The 15,503-nt window shown below is 36.2% G+C and overlaps 1 protein-coding gene across 8 annotated transcripts in view; it reads right to left on the bottom strand.

The window, feature by feature from the left end:
• The window catches only part of CDK14 (cyclin dependent kinase 14), a 798,330-nt gene that overhangs the window by 349,298 nt on the left and 433,529 nt on the right, over nucleotides 1–15,503 (bottom strand). For all 8 annotated transcript variants that reach the window (XM_050782870.1, XM_050782869.1, XM_050782873.1 and 5 more), the window contains one exon: nucleotides 1,784–1,878. In XM_050782870.1, coding sequence (XP_050638827.1) covers nucleotides 1,784–1,878 — 95 coding nt within the window. The remainder of the gene's footprint in view (nucleotides 1–1,783; nucleotides 1,879–15,503) is intronic.

The following is a 15,503-nucleotide window of genomic DNA, read 5'->3' as shown; positions in this document are numbered from 1 at the left end:
GGCAGGGCAATCATAAGCCAAAAATGACCCATGCTGGCCTCATTCTCTAAAAGAGACAGGAGTAATCTATATGATGTCTGAACTCCATGGAGAAGTTGGGAACAAAATGTTACTGTAGATACTGCATGTGCCCATATTATTAAGTGGTTGATTTTAAAAGGACATGGGATGTCTCCATAACAACTGGGACTAGGGAAAATTTTACTCACACAAAGAAAAGTGATTATGTTTAAAAGTCAGTCTTAATCAGTAAATAATGCAGGACAGTGAATTTACTTCCTTTTATTTGGCAACAACACAAATACAAAATCATCAAATGACACTTGATCCAATATGTACATTTTAGCCCCATAAATATATTTCATTATTTTTTAAGATTTAGAGGACATATTTTCACATTATTTTTATTAGTTTCTTTACCAATGTTACTGATTTTGGTACACAAGCTACTTTCCTTCCTTTTAATTTAATTATCTAATTTGAGGGACAGAATAAGTACATTTTTGAAATCTCTTTTCTACAGAACATTGCAAAAGTCAAGCATTGTAAGGAAAATCTAGATTTAACTGAAATATGTAAACTAGACATTCTCAAAAGTACGAATCAAAAGTTCCAAGTCTAAATCAGCTGGAATACATTATTACCTCCAAAATCATGGATTAAACAAAAGAAATTATGTTTGCATTGATGTGTGAATCTGCATCCATTCTTGGTACCACATAATATATGCAACTGCTCAGTTCTAGCTGTCCTTGCAGTCACATTACCATATTATTCAAATGTATCTATCATTTATATGTAAATAGACAAGATAAATGGCTTCTTCATAAGACAACAATTTTCAAATGGCAAACAGACACAGGCAGACATTAGCAAAATAAAAATGTTGCAAATATTCATTCTTTTTTTTTTAAGGAAAAATGGAAAGTACTTCAAATTTTTAAAAAAGTGGTGTGGTAATTACAAAATGGGGTCCTAATACACTGACAATACCAACAGCTCTTCTTCTAAATAAATGTCTGCACCGATGTCATTTGTGTCCTATAAATTACATGTTCTTAGATCCATCTGTGAAAATTGGGATGTTAATTATCATGGTTACATTTCACGATTCCACAGTTAAATGCTGAAGTAGTGCTACACAAATACCATATGTTTTTTAAGAGAAATGGAGAAGGATTAATTATGAGTTCAAGTCCAAGTCTTCTAGCAGTAATAGTCTCACACAATAAGATCATTACATTGTGTGGATGTAACTGGAAGTTTTAATTAATAGCTGAAATACCAACTGAGGGGGAAAACTTTGAAGTCTAAATTGTAAGTATCAGGCTTTCTTAAACACACACACACAAACACACACACACACACACACAGGTACACATACAGATCTTAATAAGCATGCTTTTGAGAAACCAAGTTATAAGTCCAAAAACAAAAAACCATTCTTATTGCCTATGAGCTTTCTTTGATAATGATCACCATCAGGCTGTTGAATCCTACGTAATAAACCTAAAAACTACAATGTATCCTAGTAACAAATAGGTTATAAACAGATAACATATCTGATAAAAATTCTAGTTAACATTTTTCTGAGTTTTTCTTTTAAGATACATATCATTCAATAATCTCTTATAGGGCCATTATTTTATACAAAATTACAATTCTCATGTATTCAGATAAAATATTAACTTCAGTACAGCAGTCTAAAAACAAAACTCTATAACACCACACGAATTTCATTCATATTTTAAATGTCTAAATTTAAAAGTCTTATTTTACTTACCACATATTCAAACACAAGTGTCAGCGTCTCCTTGGTATGGATGATGTCATGAAGTAGCACTATGTTAGCATGTTTTAGTCCTTTCAACAGAGAAGCTGTAAAATAAAATGGACAGAGAAACAATTTATCATGCATAACAATCAACTAATATGTATCATTATAATTTTGGCACACTATCAGATGAGAGATATCTATTTTCACATGTTCCAAGTAAATAACAATTCAAAATGAAGGGTAGAAAAACAAGACTTTCTTTGAGATGGGGTCTCACTATGTTGCCCAGGCTGGTCTCAAACCCCTGGGTTCAAGTGATCCTCGTTCTTCAGCCTCCTAACAAGCTGGGATTACAGGTGTAGAACACAGTGCCTGGCCAGAAAAACAAGGTTTTCATTTAGATAAAACTTCCTTCAGTTATTTTACCTGTCATCTGTTACTAATCTCTCTTAGGTTTCATTATGGTCAGGGAAAATACTTGGTATGGTTTCAATTCTTTAAATTTGTATAGTTTATTATCCAGAATATGGTTTATCGTGGTATACATTCCATAGGTATGGAACCTGTATTCTGCTGATGTTGGGTGGGGAGTTCTATAAATGTCTATTTGATCCTATTATTTAATAGTATCATTGAGTTCTTCTATTAATATACCCTTACTAATTTTCTGAATAGTGGTTCTATGAACTACTGAGAGAGGCATACTGGCATCCTCAACTGTAATGGTGGATCTGTCAATTAGTCATTTGAGTTCTGCCTGTTTTTACTTTTTGTATTATGAAGCTCCGTTGTTTACTGAATACATGTTTAGGATTGCTATGTCTTCTTTGCGAATTGATCATTTTATCAATACGTAATGTCCTCTTTACTCCTAGTAAATTTCTTTGCTCTGAAGTTCTCTTTGTATAGCCATCCACCATTCTCTTGATTTAGCATTTACCTGGTGTATCTTTTCCCATCCTTTTCTTTTCAGTCCTACTGATATCACACAGTTGAAGTTTCTTGTAGATAGTATACGGTTTGGTCATATTTTTAAATACATTTTGCCAATCTCTGACTTTTCATTTTGATGTTTAGACCATTTACATTTAATGTAAATATTAATATGTTGGGTTACCACCTGCCATTTGAATCTGTTTTTCCTTTAGGTACCTTGCAATTTAGTCTTCACTTCTGATTTGATTTTTCCTTTTCTTCTATACTTGCCAGAAGTTCAATTAACTCTAATTTTATTTCATTTTATTTTTTGTCCATTTCTCTACTTAGCTTTTGTACTTCCAACTAAAGGTAGGCTTGGTTGTTTGTTTCATATACCAAAAAGCATGAATTCAAATATCCAATTCATATTTCAGTGTTATGCACAGTTTTAATTTTATGGTTGACTTTTTGCAAGAGTTTTTGCAACTTAAATGCACTAATTGCTATTTTCAATTTTTGAGAGTAGTTTTGGGTACAGGTGGGATACTTTATTCTATTCCTATTTATTTAATGGACTGGTTCCTAATCTGAGAGTCTTATTTTCTGTCACCTTTGTCTTCTTCTATGTAGTTTTTACAGCTGGCACTGGGAAGCGAAAGAAAAAAGGTTTGGGTTGTCTTGTTTCTTTTTCATTTCCACAGGATCCTTAATTTCTCCCTTTTCCTTCCTTGTTTACTTTCACTATCCTGTCTTAAGGGGAACCACCCTTTCTCTATATATATGACTCTCCCCTAGAAGTAATGCTTTCCAACAGCTGCCAATTCCAGGCACTTTCAGCCTCCTTTCCTGCATCCAGTGCTGTGAATGAACTACCCAGCATTCCAGCTCTTTCTGGAATAATTTTGCTTGTGATTTGATTAAGTCCTCCACACTCCACACCCCTGTACTGTTTTTCACAGCTTCTTAAACCTGTCAGCTTCCCCTGTGTCATTCTTTGCTATCACAGGCTTGTTGCTGTCTCCTAATGCTCTTGAAGGTATGAGTGGTCTGTTTTTATTTGTTCTCCTTATTCGATTTATGACTTTTGGAGGAGTATGAGTGGGAAGATTCAAGATCAGAAAACCATCATTAACTGTCCTCCAAACCCCTTCTCTCATAGGAACAGGAAACTTTTTTTCCCCTCCCATTGATATATTTCTGCTCCTGGATCACGGTCTAAAGCATAGTAAGAACTCAACAAATTTACTGAATGTCATGCATCTGGGGTCCTCAGGGGTTGGGGTGGCTATTCTGAATAAGAAGAGCCTGCTGCCACCTAGCAGCTCTTCCTCAAGTTTGACCAATCTTCCTTTGACTCTGAGACTAGCACTAGGCCCAAACCTCAGGCTGATAAAACTCAGTTTCCACATAGGGCCTCCGGGTATCTACTCCTCTAAAAACCCAGAGAAGACCAGCAGATAATGCTAGCAATTTCAAGACATTGGCAAGGAATAGCTGGCTTTACCTCTTAAACTGCACTCCTTCCTCAATGCAAGTCTCCTTTCCTTTGAAAGGAGCACAGTGGCTCATGCCTGTAATCCCAGTACTTTGGGAGGCCTAGGCAGGCAGATCACAAGGTCAAGAGATTGAGACTATCCTGGCCAACATGGTGAAACTCCATCTCTACTAAAAATACAAAAATTAGCCGAGCATGGTGGCGCGTGCCTGTAATCCCAGCTACTAGGAAGGCTGAGGCAGGAGAATCAATTGAACCTGGGAGGTGGAGGTTGCAGTGAGCTGAGATCGCACCACCACACTCCACCCTGGCAACATAGCGAGACTCTGTCTCAAAAAAAAAAAAAAAAAAAAAAAAAAAAGGAAATAGACATACCACATCCCCATAATCAGATTCTTTGCAACACTGCTCATCTCAAAGAAATCTTAGATTAAGATTTATGTTTATAAATAATACCACAAAAGATATCACTGGGCACTTTGTTTTTCTCCTTTTGGATTATCTCCTTATAATAAATTGTGAAAAATAGAATTACAGGGTCAAATGACATAAATATATTTACAAAACATTATTTATTAAACTTAGGTGGTGAATTTAGTCTTACATCTTTCTAACTCCATGTAAGAATAAAAGAACTGTGAAAGGCAGGGGAAAAGATGTCAAAAAAAATTGTACACTGCAAGTAGCCCATCCGATTAAGTAACTGAAACCTTTATTAAATTAATATATGAGCATTTATACACTCATAAGCATGAGTATTAATTTAAGAATAAATTCTTCATACCTGAGTAAAAACAAAAATAATCAAAATAATTTCTCTCTACAGCAATGACAATTCAAGTAGAGTACTCAAAACACAGAAGTTGCCTCTTTACCGTTAATTAAAAACACTATGTCTTCATTTTGGTTTTTGTTTAAGAATCTATAAAATCTGAAGAGAAAAAAAACAAAAAATATTCTGCCTATATTCTATCAATAACTTGTAGTAATTCATTTATTAATCAAATATTTATTCAGAATCTAGTTGCTGACACTGGTGGCCCTCAGCAGGTCCTTGATCCCTTGGCAAATAATAATACAGCAAGGCCATATCTTTAAAGAGAGATTTACAACACCAAGAGTGAACTTTCATGTAAACAATGAAATCTGGGTAATGATGTGTTAATATTATAAGTTCATTAACTGCAACAAATGTATCACTCTGGCTGGGGATTCTGATAGCTGGGGAGGCTGTGTATATGTGGAGGATGGAAAATATGTGGAAACTCTCTGTACTTTCCAATCAACTTTGCTATGAACCTAAAACTTCTCTAAAATGTAAAGTCTGTTAAAAAAATAAAATTAAGAAATTTACCCATGTTTTAACATATTAAAATAAATTTCAATTATTTAATATTTCACTCAAATAAAATAACATTTTAGATATACAAATACCATGCAAATGAGTCTACACTAGACAGTCATCAGAGAAGGCAGAAATAAAGTACTTAGGACTTAGTAGTACATTAAGTTCGAGTATTACCTCCACGAATGTGAGCTCGTGTTACCAGAATTATTGTTATTGCTATGAATTCCCATCGTCTTCCCCAAGCAAACCTGTTTCACAACAATATACTAAATCCTTAATCCCAATATAAACTTATATAAACACATATTGGTCAAAAGAAGGCCATTCAGTCTGATAACCAATCAGTGTGGAAGGCAATAAGAAGTGTGTTCCCTCTGGAACTGAATCTGGAGCATCAACATATATTCCCAGGCAAGAGAAGTAGATGCTAACTATGGTAGAGAGGTCTTCTCTTCTGCCCTACACATATCTGTCAAGGGAAACTTAGTTTTGCACATTAAAAACCTTATTGTAAAAATATCTACAGGCTTATTTTATCTGAGTTTTATAAACCAGCACTCAAGTGAAAAAGTAATTACAATAACACAGTAAAATCACAGCACATTAACTTTGAAGAAACAATCACTATGGAAAGGAGGCTTGCACTGAGGAAGGAGTGCAGATTTACCATAGAGTTTAGTATTGTTAATTCTAATAATTTACTTTCTTCCTTCTTTTAATTATTCAACTAGCCAGTAGCTTTGGGCAATTAAAACTTTATTTGGTAGCTAGCTTTCAGATATTAATCTGGGGATCGCATAGGCTCATTTTAAAAGGAATACTTGCTTCAGCACCAGTCTTCTGAGGTGCACACATCCTCCGAGATCATTATTTCAAACCACAGCAGGGTATTTTTAAATGATGGCAAAGTATGGTACATAACACCTAGCCTGCACAGGAACTTTTCAGATCAAATGAATTAAGGGCCTCTGAATATCATGTTGTAAGAAGGGCAATGGCTTTGTGAGGCGAGTTTTGGAAACATATTATTGAACATTATTTGCAATCTCATCCAATTCCATTTTTCTAGTTAATACCTCAGGTTGTCAAATTCAGAGATGAGCCATCCTTATTGGCAACAACTCCATAAAGGTATTAAAGCTTTCACTTCAGTGAGAATCTCATACCCAGAGGACACTTTGACACAGGACTTTTTTCAACGTTTTTCCCCAATTATTGTCCTTCTTCTCTTACCACTTACACCTAAATTGTTTCTTGTTTCTCAAAGTAGTATCTTCACACCCATTATTTCCTACTGTGTTTGTCCCACAATTTCAGTAAAATCAAATTCCTGCCAACATTCATCTTGGGAAGAAAATGTTTTTTCCTGAAAGTGGCTAAATATTATAGAAAAGTATCATGTCATTTTTCATATTATATTTTTGACCACTTACATGAAACCTCAAAGCCTCCACATTACATCCTAATAAATCTCAATAATTATGACAGATTTTAGATTTCAGAATATATTTATATAAACTTTCGAAACACACTGTCAGTTAAATAAATATCAATATCTGAATTTGAAACAAACCCTCTTGCTTTGAGATTAACATAATGAATTCATACTGGGAAAAGGACAGAGTCACTAATTTCAAAGCTGATGGCAGAAAAATGGCATTAATGGATAGAAAACAGCCTACGATATGTACCAACATCACAGTAGGTGACAGACATGACTAACTTTGAGGCTGCCAAAGGCAGCAGCCACTGGTCCCAGCGAGGTGCCAGATACTACAGTTCCTGCTGTTAGCAAGGCAAGGGAGTCTCCTAGCTGCCAAGTCAGTCCAGAGATTAACACCTACAAGTTCTAGAGCCAATGTGTCTCCCTCATCAAGACAAACACTGTCAAAATCATACTCCTTGTAATCCTAATAATATCATAAACACAGGACATGTTATTCTGTCATTGTTTACCTACAAAAATCCTGTAACATTAGCATTAGTAATTCAAGCACTCTTGGTTTCGTCATAAATTGTAGGTAAACATACTGCAATGTTTTAAATTTATTTCACCAGTGAGATTTGAAAAGGTAAAATTGCACATGATGCAAAAGACTTGTAATTACAGTAAAGGGTGAAAATTATAACAATAGTTTGGGGACTGTGGTGTCAAAACCATACAAAAACAGAAAAACATTTGCTCATAGAGGTAGCTGTGCTCTGACAAAGTCCCAGTAGAATAGAGGGATGCAGGGAGAGCCTTCCCTTGGGTTGGCAGAAGGATTCAGATTCATATTCAGCAGCCATATTCAAAGCTTGGCATCCCACTTTGAGAATAAACATCTTCATTTTTCACTCCAACTTGGAAGAAATGAATTTCATCTAAACTCTAGTCCCATCATGATTAAAATAAATTTTGAAATAATACAGAAAATCAGAATAAGTTCATTTTATCAGATACCCACTGTAGTGGTGTTTTTTGTTTGTTTGTTTTTTAAAAAACAAAAACAAAAACAAAAACAAAAAACAAATGTTAATAAAGGGAAAAAAAAACCTTTAATATTTGAGAAAATTTTCTAGGTCATTATTTGATGTCCTAGTAGGAAAAAAGAGATTACAAAGACACACAGCCCATCCTCTATCACTTCGCCTTTAGCCTCTGGGGAAAAAAAAGACATTTACAGGCTCCTTTCATCTTTTGTGTTCTTTCTCAGCAGAGAGGAATAGAGGGATTGCTGCCTGACTTTTCCAGAATGACTACCCATGAAACCTAAGGAGCCAACTATATCTCAAGCCACAACCACAACAAACATCAACTTTTTCTTCAAGCCCACAGCTTGACAGATCTAAGGCTGTTGAAATTCACTTTTACTACAAATAGTAAAACTACTTTTAACTACTACGTTCCATCTCCCTTACTTGCCAGTGGAGTCTGAATATTTTCATAGCTAAAATTCTGAGGGGAAATATAAAGGGTGGACTAAAAAACTGCATGCACAAAAGAGACAGGATTGCTTGTTTAACTGCCTGTAATGAGGACACAGTCTAGCAGAGAAAGAACATGTGCGTATGCTGAGCACTGATGCGCAGCTCCAGGTTAGCGCGTTCATGGTTCTATAATGCATGCTGCTTGCTTGGTCTAAACACTGGGAGAGCAATGATAAACACTGTGGTTGTGATCAATCTGGACATCCTCCTTAGTGATATCTAATACAATAAACACTCCACACACAGAACCATAAACTAATAAATGAAAAAATAAAGGAATCAGGCTAAAAAATAGAATTAAATGTTTGACCCCATATTTGCTTTTTATTCTTTATACACACATGTGTACAAAGAGTCAACTGTGGGTTATGGAGGAAAGAGGTCATAGCCAAGTCTAAACATAAGGTTAAAATAAATGTAGTGTCATGCAATCTTAATTTAGCTAAAATCACATTCAGGATTTAGACACATGTTTTTTGTTCACCAGATGTCATCCAAAATTGGAAAGGTAATACAACAGGTTAGGAATACTTTTAAAATACCATGTAAGTTGTTTTATATCTATGAAAAGGCATACTGTTTTCACTTGCTTCTTATAGTTTTCCAGTTTGGAGATGGGCAAAAGTTCAATCCCACTACATATTTCTCCTGCTCTGCTTCTCTCTAATTTCCCCAACATCATAGAACTGAAATGTGATACTGGAAATTACAGCCTCAACCATTTCTCCCTTAGCATCAATACCTATTTATCCATCACCTGACTACTGGCAAAGTGCAGTGAGATACGGGCTATTTTCACATTGCAGCCTCACATGCCCACATCAACTGGTTACTAAATCACTATAAAGAACACAGTCCTCTAATACTATAGCTTGACCACACGAAACTGCCAATATTTGACATTTTTTACCTACTAACACAGCAATTGTATATGATCCAACCTAGTAGAATATACCTGGTTCAAAGCATTTAAATTTTTTCACAAATGCATTGTTATTTTTACTACCATTAATATTCAAACCAGTCAATCTGCTACCAAATCACCACCAATCAACTGCATTTTTAAAAAGGAAGAATCTATTCATCAAATTATAGTCACAGCTGAGAAGAGAGATATAGAAACAATTTAATATCCTACATGTATCTTTCTGTATCATTTGAATTGTTTGTGATAAAGATATATTGCTTTTATACTAAAAAGGAGATACCTGGAAAAGTTTTTTATTAGAAGTGAATTTGCTAAAGAACTGAAACAACACTATCAAATAAAAAGCATACAGGTGTTTAATTACACAATATGGAACTACAATACAATAATGAATCATTATAACTGCAATAATATTCTTCACTTCTAATCCCTCCTCACTTGGGTACTGGTGGAAATATGTATATTAAGGATCTCTTTTTCTATCCTGGTACACTGCAGACCCTGTATCAGCCTGTAATTTGTTCTCGTATCACATATTAATCCAACATGTTAAATGTTTCTTTTCTAAATAGTTACTTTCCTGCATTAAAATGTACTCAGTGCAAAACATTCTCAATCTGTCTCCATTTACTGCTAGTACAACCTGTAAATGACCCTCTTCTGCTGTTCCATGCTCCAGTTAATCTTGGTGCTATTTGTGATGGGAAGGATCCAAACAAATGCAGGTACTACATAAATGCTAGACATGTGGTTCTTCTCAAATGCAAACATCTTGCTAGTAACTTCTGGAGAAAGGAAACTTACTTAGCAACAAGGGTGGGAATGGTGTTGATTATAATCCAGGTACTGTCTTCGGGAGGAAGAGACAATTTAGGGACTGAGGGTTTCTGCAAGACCTGATAACAGGTTTTTTATTTTTTAATCTTGGTCTGGCCATAAAAACTAGGTTTAAAAGCCATTAGGCAGTTTGCTTCATTTTAACCATTTTATACTTTATCACACACGGGTTACATGTACAGTTAACAAGAACACTACAAAGTATGTGATTAAAAAAAAAAAAGATGAGTGGTTTTGCACCAAGCCCCTTATGTTTTCTGGTTAAGAATAACCATTCATATCATGTTAGCTATTACTGTTTGACTAGGTTTGTATTTACGTATGTGTTGTTTATTTATTTATTTATTTATTTACTTATTTATTTAGAGGCAGGGTCTCGCTCTATTGCCCAGGCTGGAGTGCAAAGTGTAATCACAGCTCACTGCAGCCTCAACCGCCCAGGCTCAAGTGATCCTCCCGAGCAGCTGGGACCACAGGCACCTGCCACCACCCCTGGCTAATGTTTTTGCTTGTTTTTAATTATATGTAGAGATGAGGCTTTGCTATGTTGTTTAGGCTGGTCTCGAATGCCTGGGCTCAAGTGATTCTTCCACCTTGGCCTCCTAAAGTGCTGGGATTATAGGCATGAGCCACTGTGCCTGATCTTGCTGTCTGAATAGATTTAAATCAACATCTCTTTAAATGAATGTATGTGAATAGCTATTGTTGTATGCTTTTACACATAAGATTTACACATCTGTATCCTTTACAGATAAGTTTAAAGTCAGAAAATGTCTCCTTTGGCATGGCTACAAGTCCCAGCACCCAAAGGCACAGAAGACACTCAACTTTGTAAGACTGTAGTCAAGAAGAAAAGTATTGTCAGACTCCTCCACAAAACAAAGTAGTTCTGCAGCATATTCTTAAGCAAATTAGAACCCAGCTACCTTTGTGGAGAAGTAGACCATTCACAACAGCCACAGCCCCAAGCCCAGCATGCAGTGCTTCTCAAAGTGTGGCCCACCAACCAACTACATCCAAGTCAACTGGTGTGCCTGATATCAATGCAGATTCATGGAATCCTATTCCAAAGCTACCAAATATACGTTTATAAGGATGGAACCCACAAATCACCCAACACATATTTATTTAACATCTACTACATGCCAATCACAAGGCACTGGAGATAAAACAGAGGAAACACAGACAAAAAACTCTTATTCTCATGAAGCTTATATTCTGTATTTCGACCAAATTGTCCATTTAATATTTATGCATCCTAAAGTTTAAAAATCACTGTGCTATGGCTCTCACAGAGGGAGAGGGGTAGCATGTTTATTGCGTGTGTGTGTGTGTGTGTGTGTGTGTGTGTGTGTATGTGTGTTTATGTATTTAGTTGCACTTCAACCTACTTGCTGCTCTACAAGCATATCAACAGAAGCGAAGTCAGTCGCTCAGTTCATTTGCCTAGTGTCTATCTTTGTCTTTTCTTTCTTGCACTCCCTCTCTCACACACACAAAGCTACTGAGGTAGATTCTACTGAAAGTTATAGTCTTGAGCTAGAAGGCAAAGGAAATTCTTTATTCCAAGAATTTGATGGTATTCTGATGTGTGCAGTTTTTTCCTGTTGAGATGAAAAGCCCAAAAAATGTCAGCCAACAAAGTTTTTCATTATTAATGAACTGTTGATAAGGTCATAATTATGTGGCCTTTCCAATCCCACAACAATTCTAAAATCTGCGAAAGAGTAAGATTTGCTGTAAATTGCTTTAGAATCAGTGCTTTGATAAATATATACAATCAGTAGGTCTGATCATAATGAAAACTGATTATGAGCACAGAAGGAAGAGACAGAAAAGACCATAAAAGATAACTACAGATTTTGGTTGGAGCTGAATTAAAATTTCAAACATACCACTACTTCATTTGACTGAAACAAAGTCAAAGCTAAAAAAACTACAAAGTACAGCATAGTTCATTGGAAGGCCCACAGTACCAGAGCCTGTGTTACCCAAAGCGTCAGTCCACCTACAGGCAGTCACCCTCCTACACGTGGACAAGCCTTAAAATCCTTCAGGCTGACTCTGCTCAGTACTGGCCTTGTGAGCACCTAAGTTCATCTCAGCTTGAGCGAGCTCTGCCACTTACATGAAGGTCACTAATACACTGAGTCCCAGTTTGCTTCTCTACCACTTGTACCTGTCCTCCTTGTCAGTATTCAGTAATGTTCAGCTGCTAATAACCGTGCTTGGCGAATGCTAGCATCACTCAAATGTTCAGGATGTTTATGAGATATTTAATCTAAGAAAAGGCATTAAGGCCTTCCAATCATAAAGAATGGGAAATCCCAGCCTCTGAGTGGGCTCATTTCTTTCATTTTAACTATTTAACTTCCTGCTTCACATTATTCCAGCTAATGCAGCATTTAAGAGAGGCTATTCTACATCTGGAAATACATAAAAGCAAGACAGGAATACAAACACACCTATAAAGGGTAGAGTGACTTATCACAAGTGTTTAGCATTTAAAAGTCTGTGATAATAAAATTGTTTATGCAAAGTTACATACAGCAAAATGTTATTTAATAAGCTTGATAATATTCTCCTTCCAACTTTTTCTGAAAATAAAGACATCCTAAATCTCCTTGATACTAGGGAAACTACTACAATACAAAAAACTAATAATGTTAAAAGATTTGCCAGACACAGTGGCTCACACCTGCAACCCCAGCATTTTGAAAGGTAGAGGCAGGAAGATGACTTGGGCTTAGGAGTTCAGGGCCAGCCTGGGTGACATAGCAAGACTCCACATCTATAACAAATAAAAATGAGCTGGGCATGATGGCACATGCCTGTAGTCCCAGCTACTCAGGAGGTGGAAGCAAGAGAATCACTTGAGCCCAGGATTTTGAGTTTGAGGCTGCAGTGAGCTGTGATTATGCCACGACATTCCAGCCTGGGTGACAGAGCGAGAGTTGAGCCCAATAATTTGAGGTTACACTATGATTATTATCACACCACTGCACTTCGCCCTAGGCAGAAGAGGGAAACTCTGTCTCTAAAAATAATAATAATAATAAATAAATAAATTAGCAAGGTAACTTCAAATTGTCACGATAATTAAAAAAAAAAAAAAACAGGCACTCAAGAAAATGACAAAAGGGAAGAAAAACAGGTTTCTTTATTATGGTCTCAAATTTCCCAGAAATTTTACATCTTTGTATGCACTGTCAAACCAAGGAACTGTAGAAAGAGGTGATCTTATCATACATTCCTCTAGGTAAGAAACTATCTGATTCCTGCACAGTTTGGGTTACAAAGAGTTGAGGGGACAGTCTCTGCAATGTACACTTGTGACTGGTATTGACAATAGCTCCTGCTCATGCAACCTGCCTTTCCATAAGAGACAGGCAGCTCCTGAGTGCTATGGGAAACATCCCCCTATTATTAGCATTACCATCATCTTCTCAAATGCATTCAACCTTCTACTGACCCATGCTTCCTTTTCTAATAAGATTTCATCTTGTTTCATGTACATTACCCACACACACATCCATACACACACATACATATAAAATCTTAGTGCACTGAATACATTTGTAATTTGACTGATATACAGGGTGATTGATTCATAATGCACAACTGAAATAACCCTCATAGAATTGTAAAACTCAGGGTCACCTTCAAGAACACCCATCCAACCCTTCATTTGACAACTGAGGACACTAAAATATAAAAGACTTTGGCCATAGGTCTCAAATTCTGGCCTCCTGATTCCTGATACAGTACAATTCCATTTTCATAATAAAATAAGTATTTTCTGCTTTTCCTTTTGTCTTACTTTTCTTGCATCCATTCCTAGTGTTTTGCTGTGGTCATGGTTTACCTTTGTCTTCATATCTTTCCAGGTGTTGAAGGCAGAAAAAACTGAAGCTACGAAGACTAAAAGGACATCAGACATATTCTGATTGTGGTGAAAACCATTCACTTGCAGCATCACCACCTAGACTAAAGAGGTAACTGCTGCTCAAAGCGGCTTTTGAAAATTGCCTTTATCTGATCTAGTCAATTCTCTTCTTAAAACCTCTCAACAGCCGCTTAACAGGACTTACAAGAGCCCGCACAACAGGCTCTTGATGGAGAGGTCTCCAAGCAGCTCCCCCACTCCCTATCACACTTGGAACTCCAGCCATATGGTGCTTTTCTCAGATCTTCAATCCCCGATGATCTTTCAGAATGAGGAGACATTGCCCTTTCTGTTCCCTCTTCCATAGCTTCTGGTCCTCACCAATTCCCACCATCTCTTCAGATTTTAACTTAGTTATCATTTTCTTTGGAAGTGTTCCCTGACCCCCAAGGTTAAGTGAGGTGCCTTTTCTAACCCTCCCTCAGCAGTGTTGTCCTGTCACAGTATTATAATAACCTGATGACCTATTTCCACCTGTCTATATCCCCCACTCACTCATTATTTACACCTACTCCTGCTGTGCCCATAGCACTCAATTCAGTGCTGAGTTTAGAGAAAATGCCTATTAAGTGCTGATTGAATAATGTATGCATGAACAAGAAAAATAAAATCATTACAGGATCTTCCATAAATCACTGCAAGGAGCACAGTATCTAGCATTGCACTCTGCTGTAGATTGGTTATCTTACTAAAACGTGTTTAGTTCACCCTGAATATATTGATCAAAAATAAATCCATTCTCATTTTCATATTAACTGACAAACACAGGGAGACTGCAGATGTCACAGAATTTTAAAAAGAAGCAAAGAAATATCCTATAGGATGTCATTAGGAGTTTTCCCTTCATAAGTGGGTGAAATGTTATATATTAATGCTATAACTAAAAAGGCATTATTTTATTTCCACATACCTTTCAGATTATGGAAAGATGGTAAAAGATTTGCTTTGAAAGTATAATTTATTTCTAAAAGCTCATGTCAGAAACTGAAATTGTATACCAACATTTTATTCAGCATGAGATAAGTTTGTTAACAATAAGACAGTATCAATAAGAAAAGGAAGACGATGTTCTAACCATGCATAGATTTACAGTAGAACCAGATCCAACCCACAGACTTGGTTTATGTAGCCTGTGCAGTATTTTTTAATGTCTGTCAAGTATTTAAAGATCAGAAAGTTTCACATAAATAAACACTCTGGCTTTTCTATAAAAATCAGAATCTCTGCCATCCTGTGCTTCACAATGTGGGTAAAAGTTATGTGGCGGGAGCTACACAACTGGCC

Source organism: Macaca thibetana, chromosome 3 (genome assembly GCF_024542745.1).
Source record: "Macaca thibetana thibetana isolate TM-01 chromosome 3, ASM2454274v1, whole genome shotgun sequence".
Taxonomy (NCBI): Eukaryota; Metazoa; Chordata; class Mammalia; order Primates; family Cercopithecidae; genus Macaca; species Macaca thibetana.
Note: the sequence above shows the minus strand (reverse complement) of the source record. Positions and strands in the feature narration are given on the sequence as shown.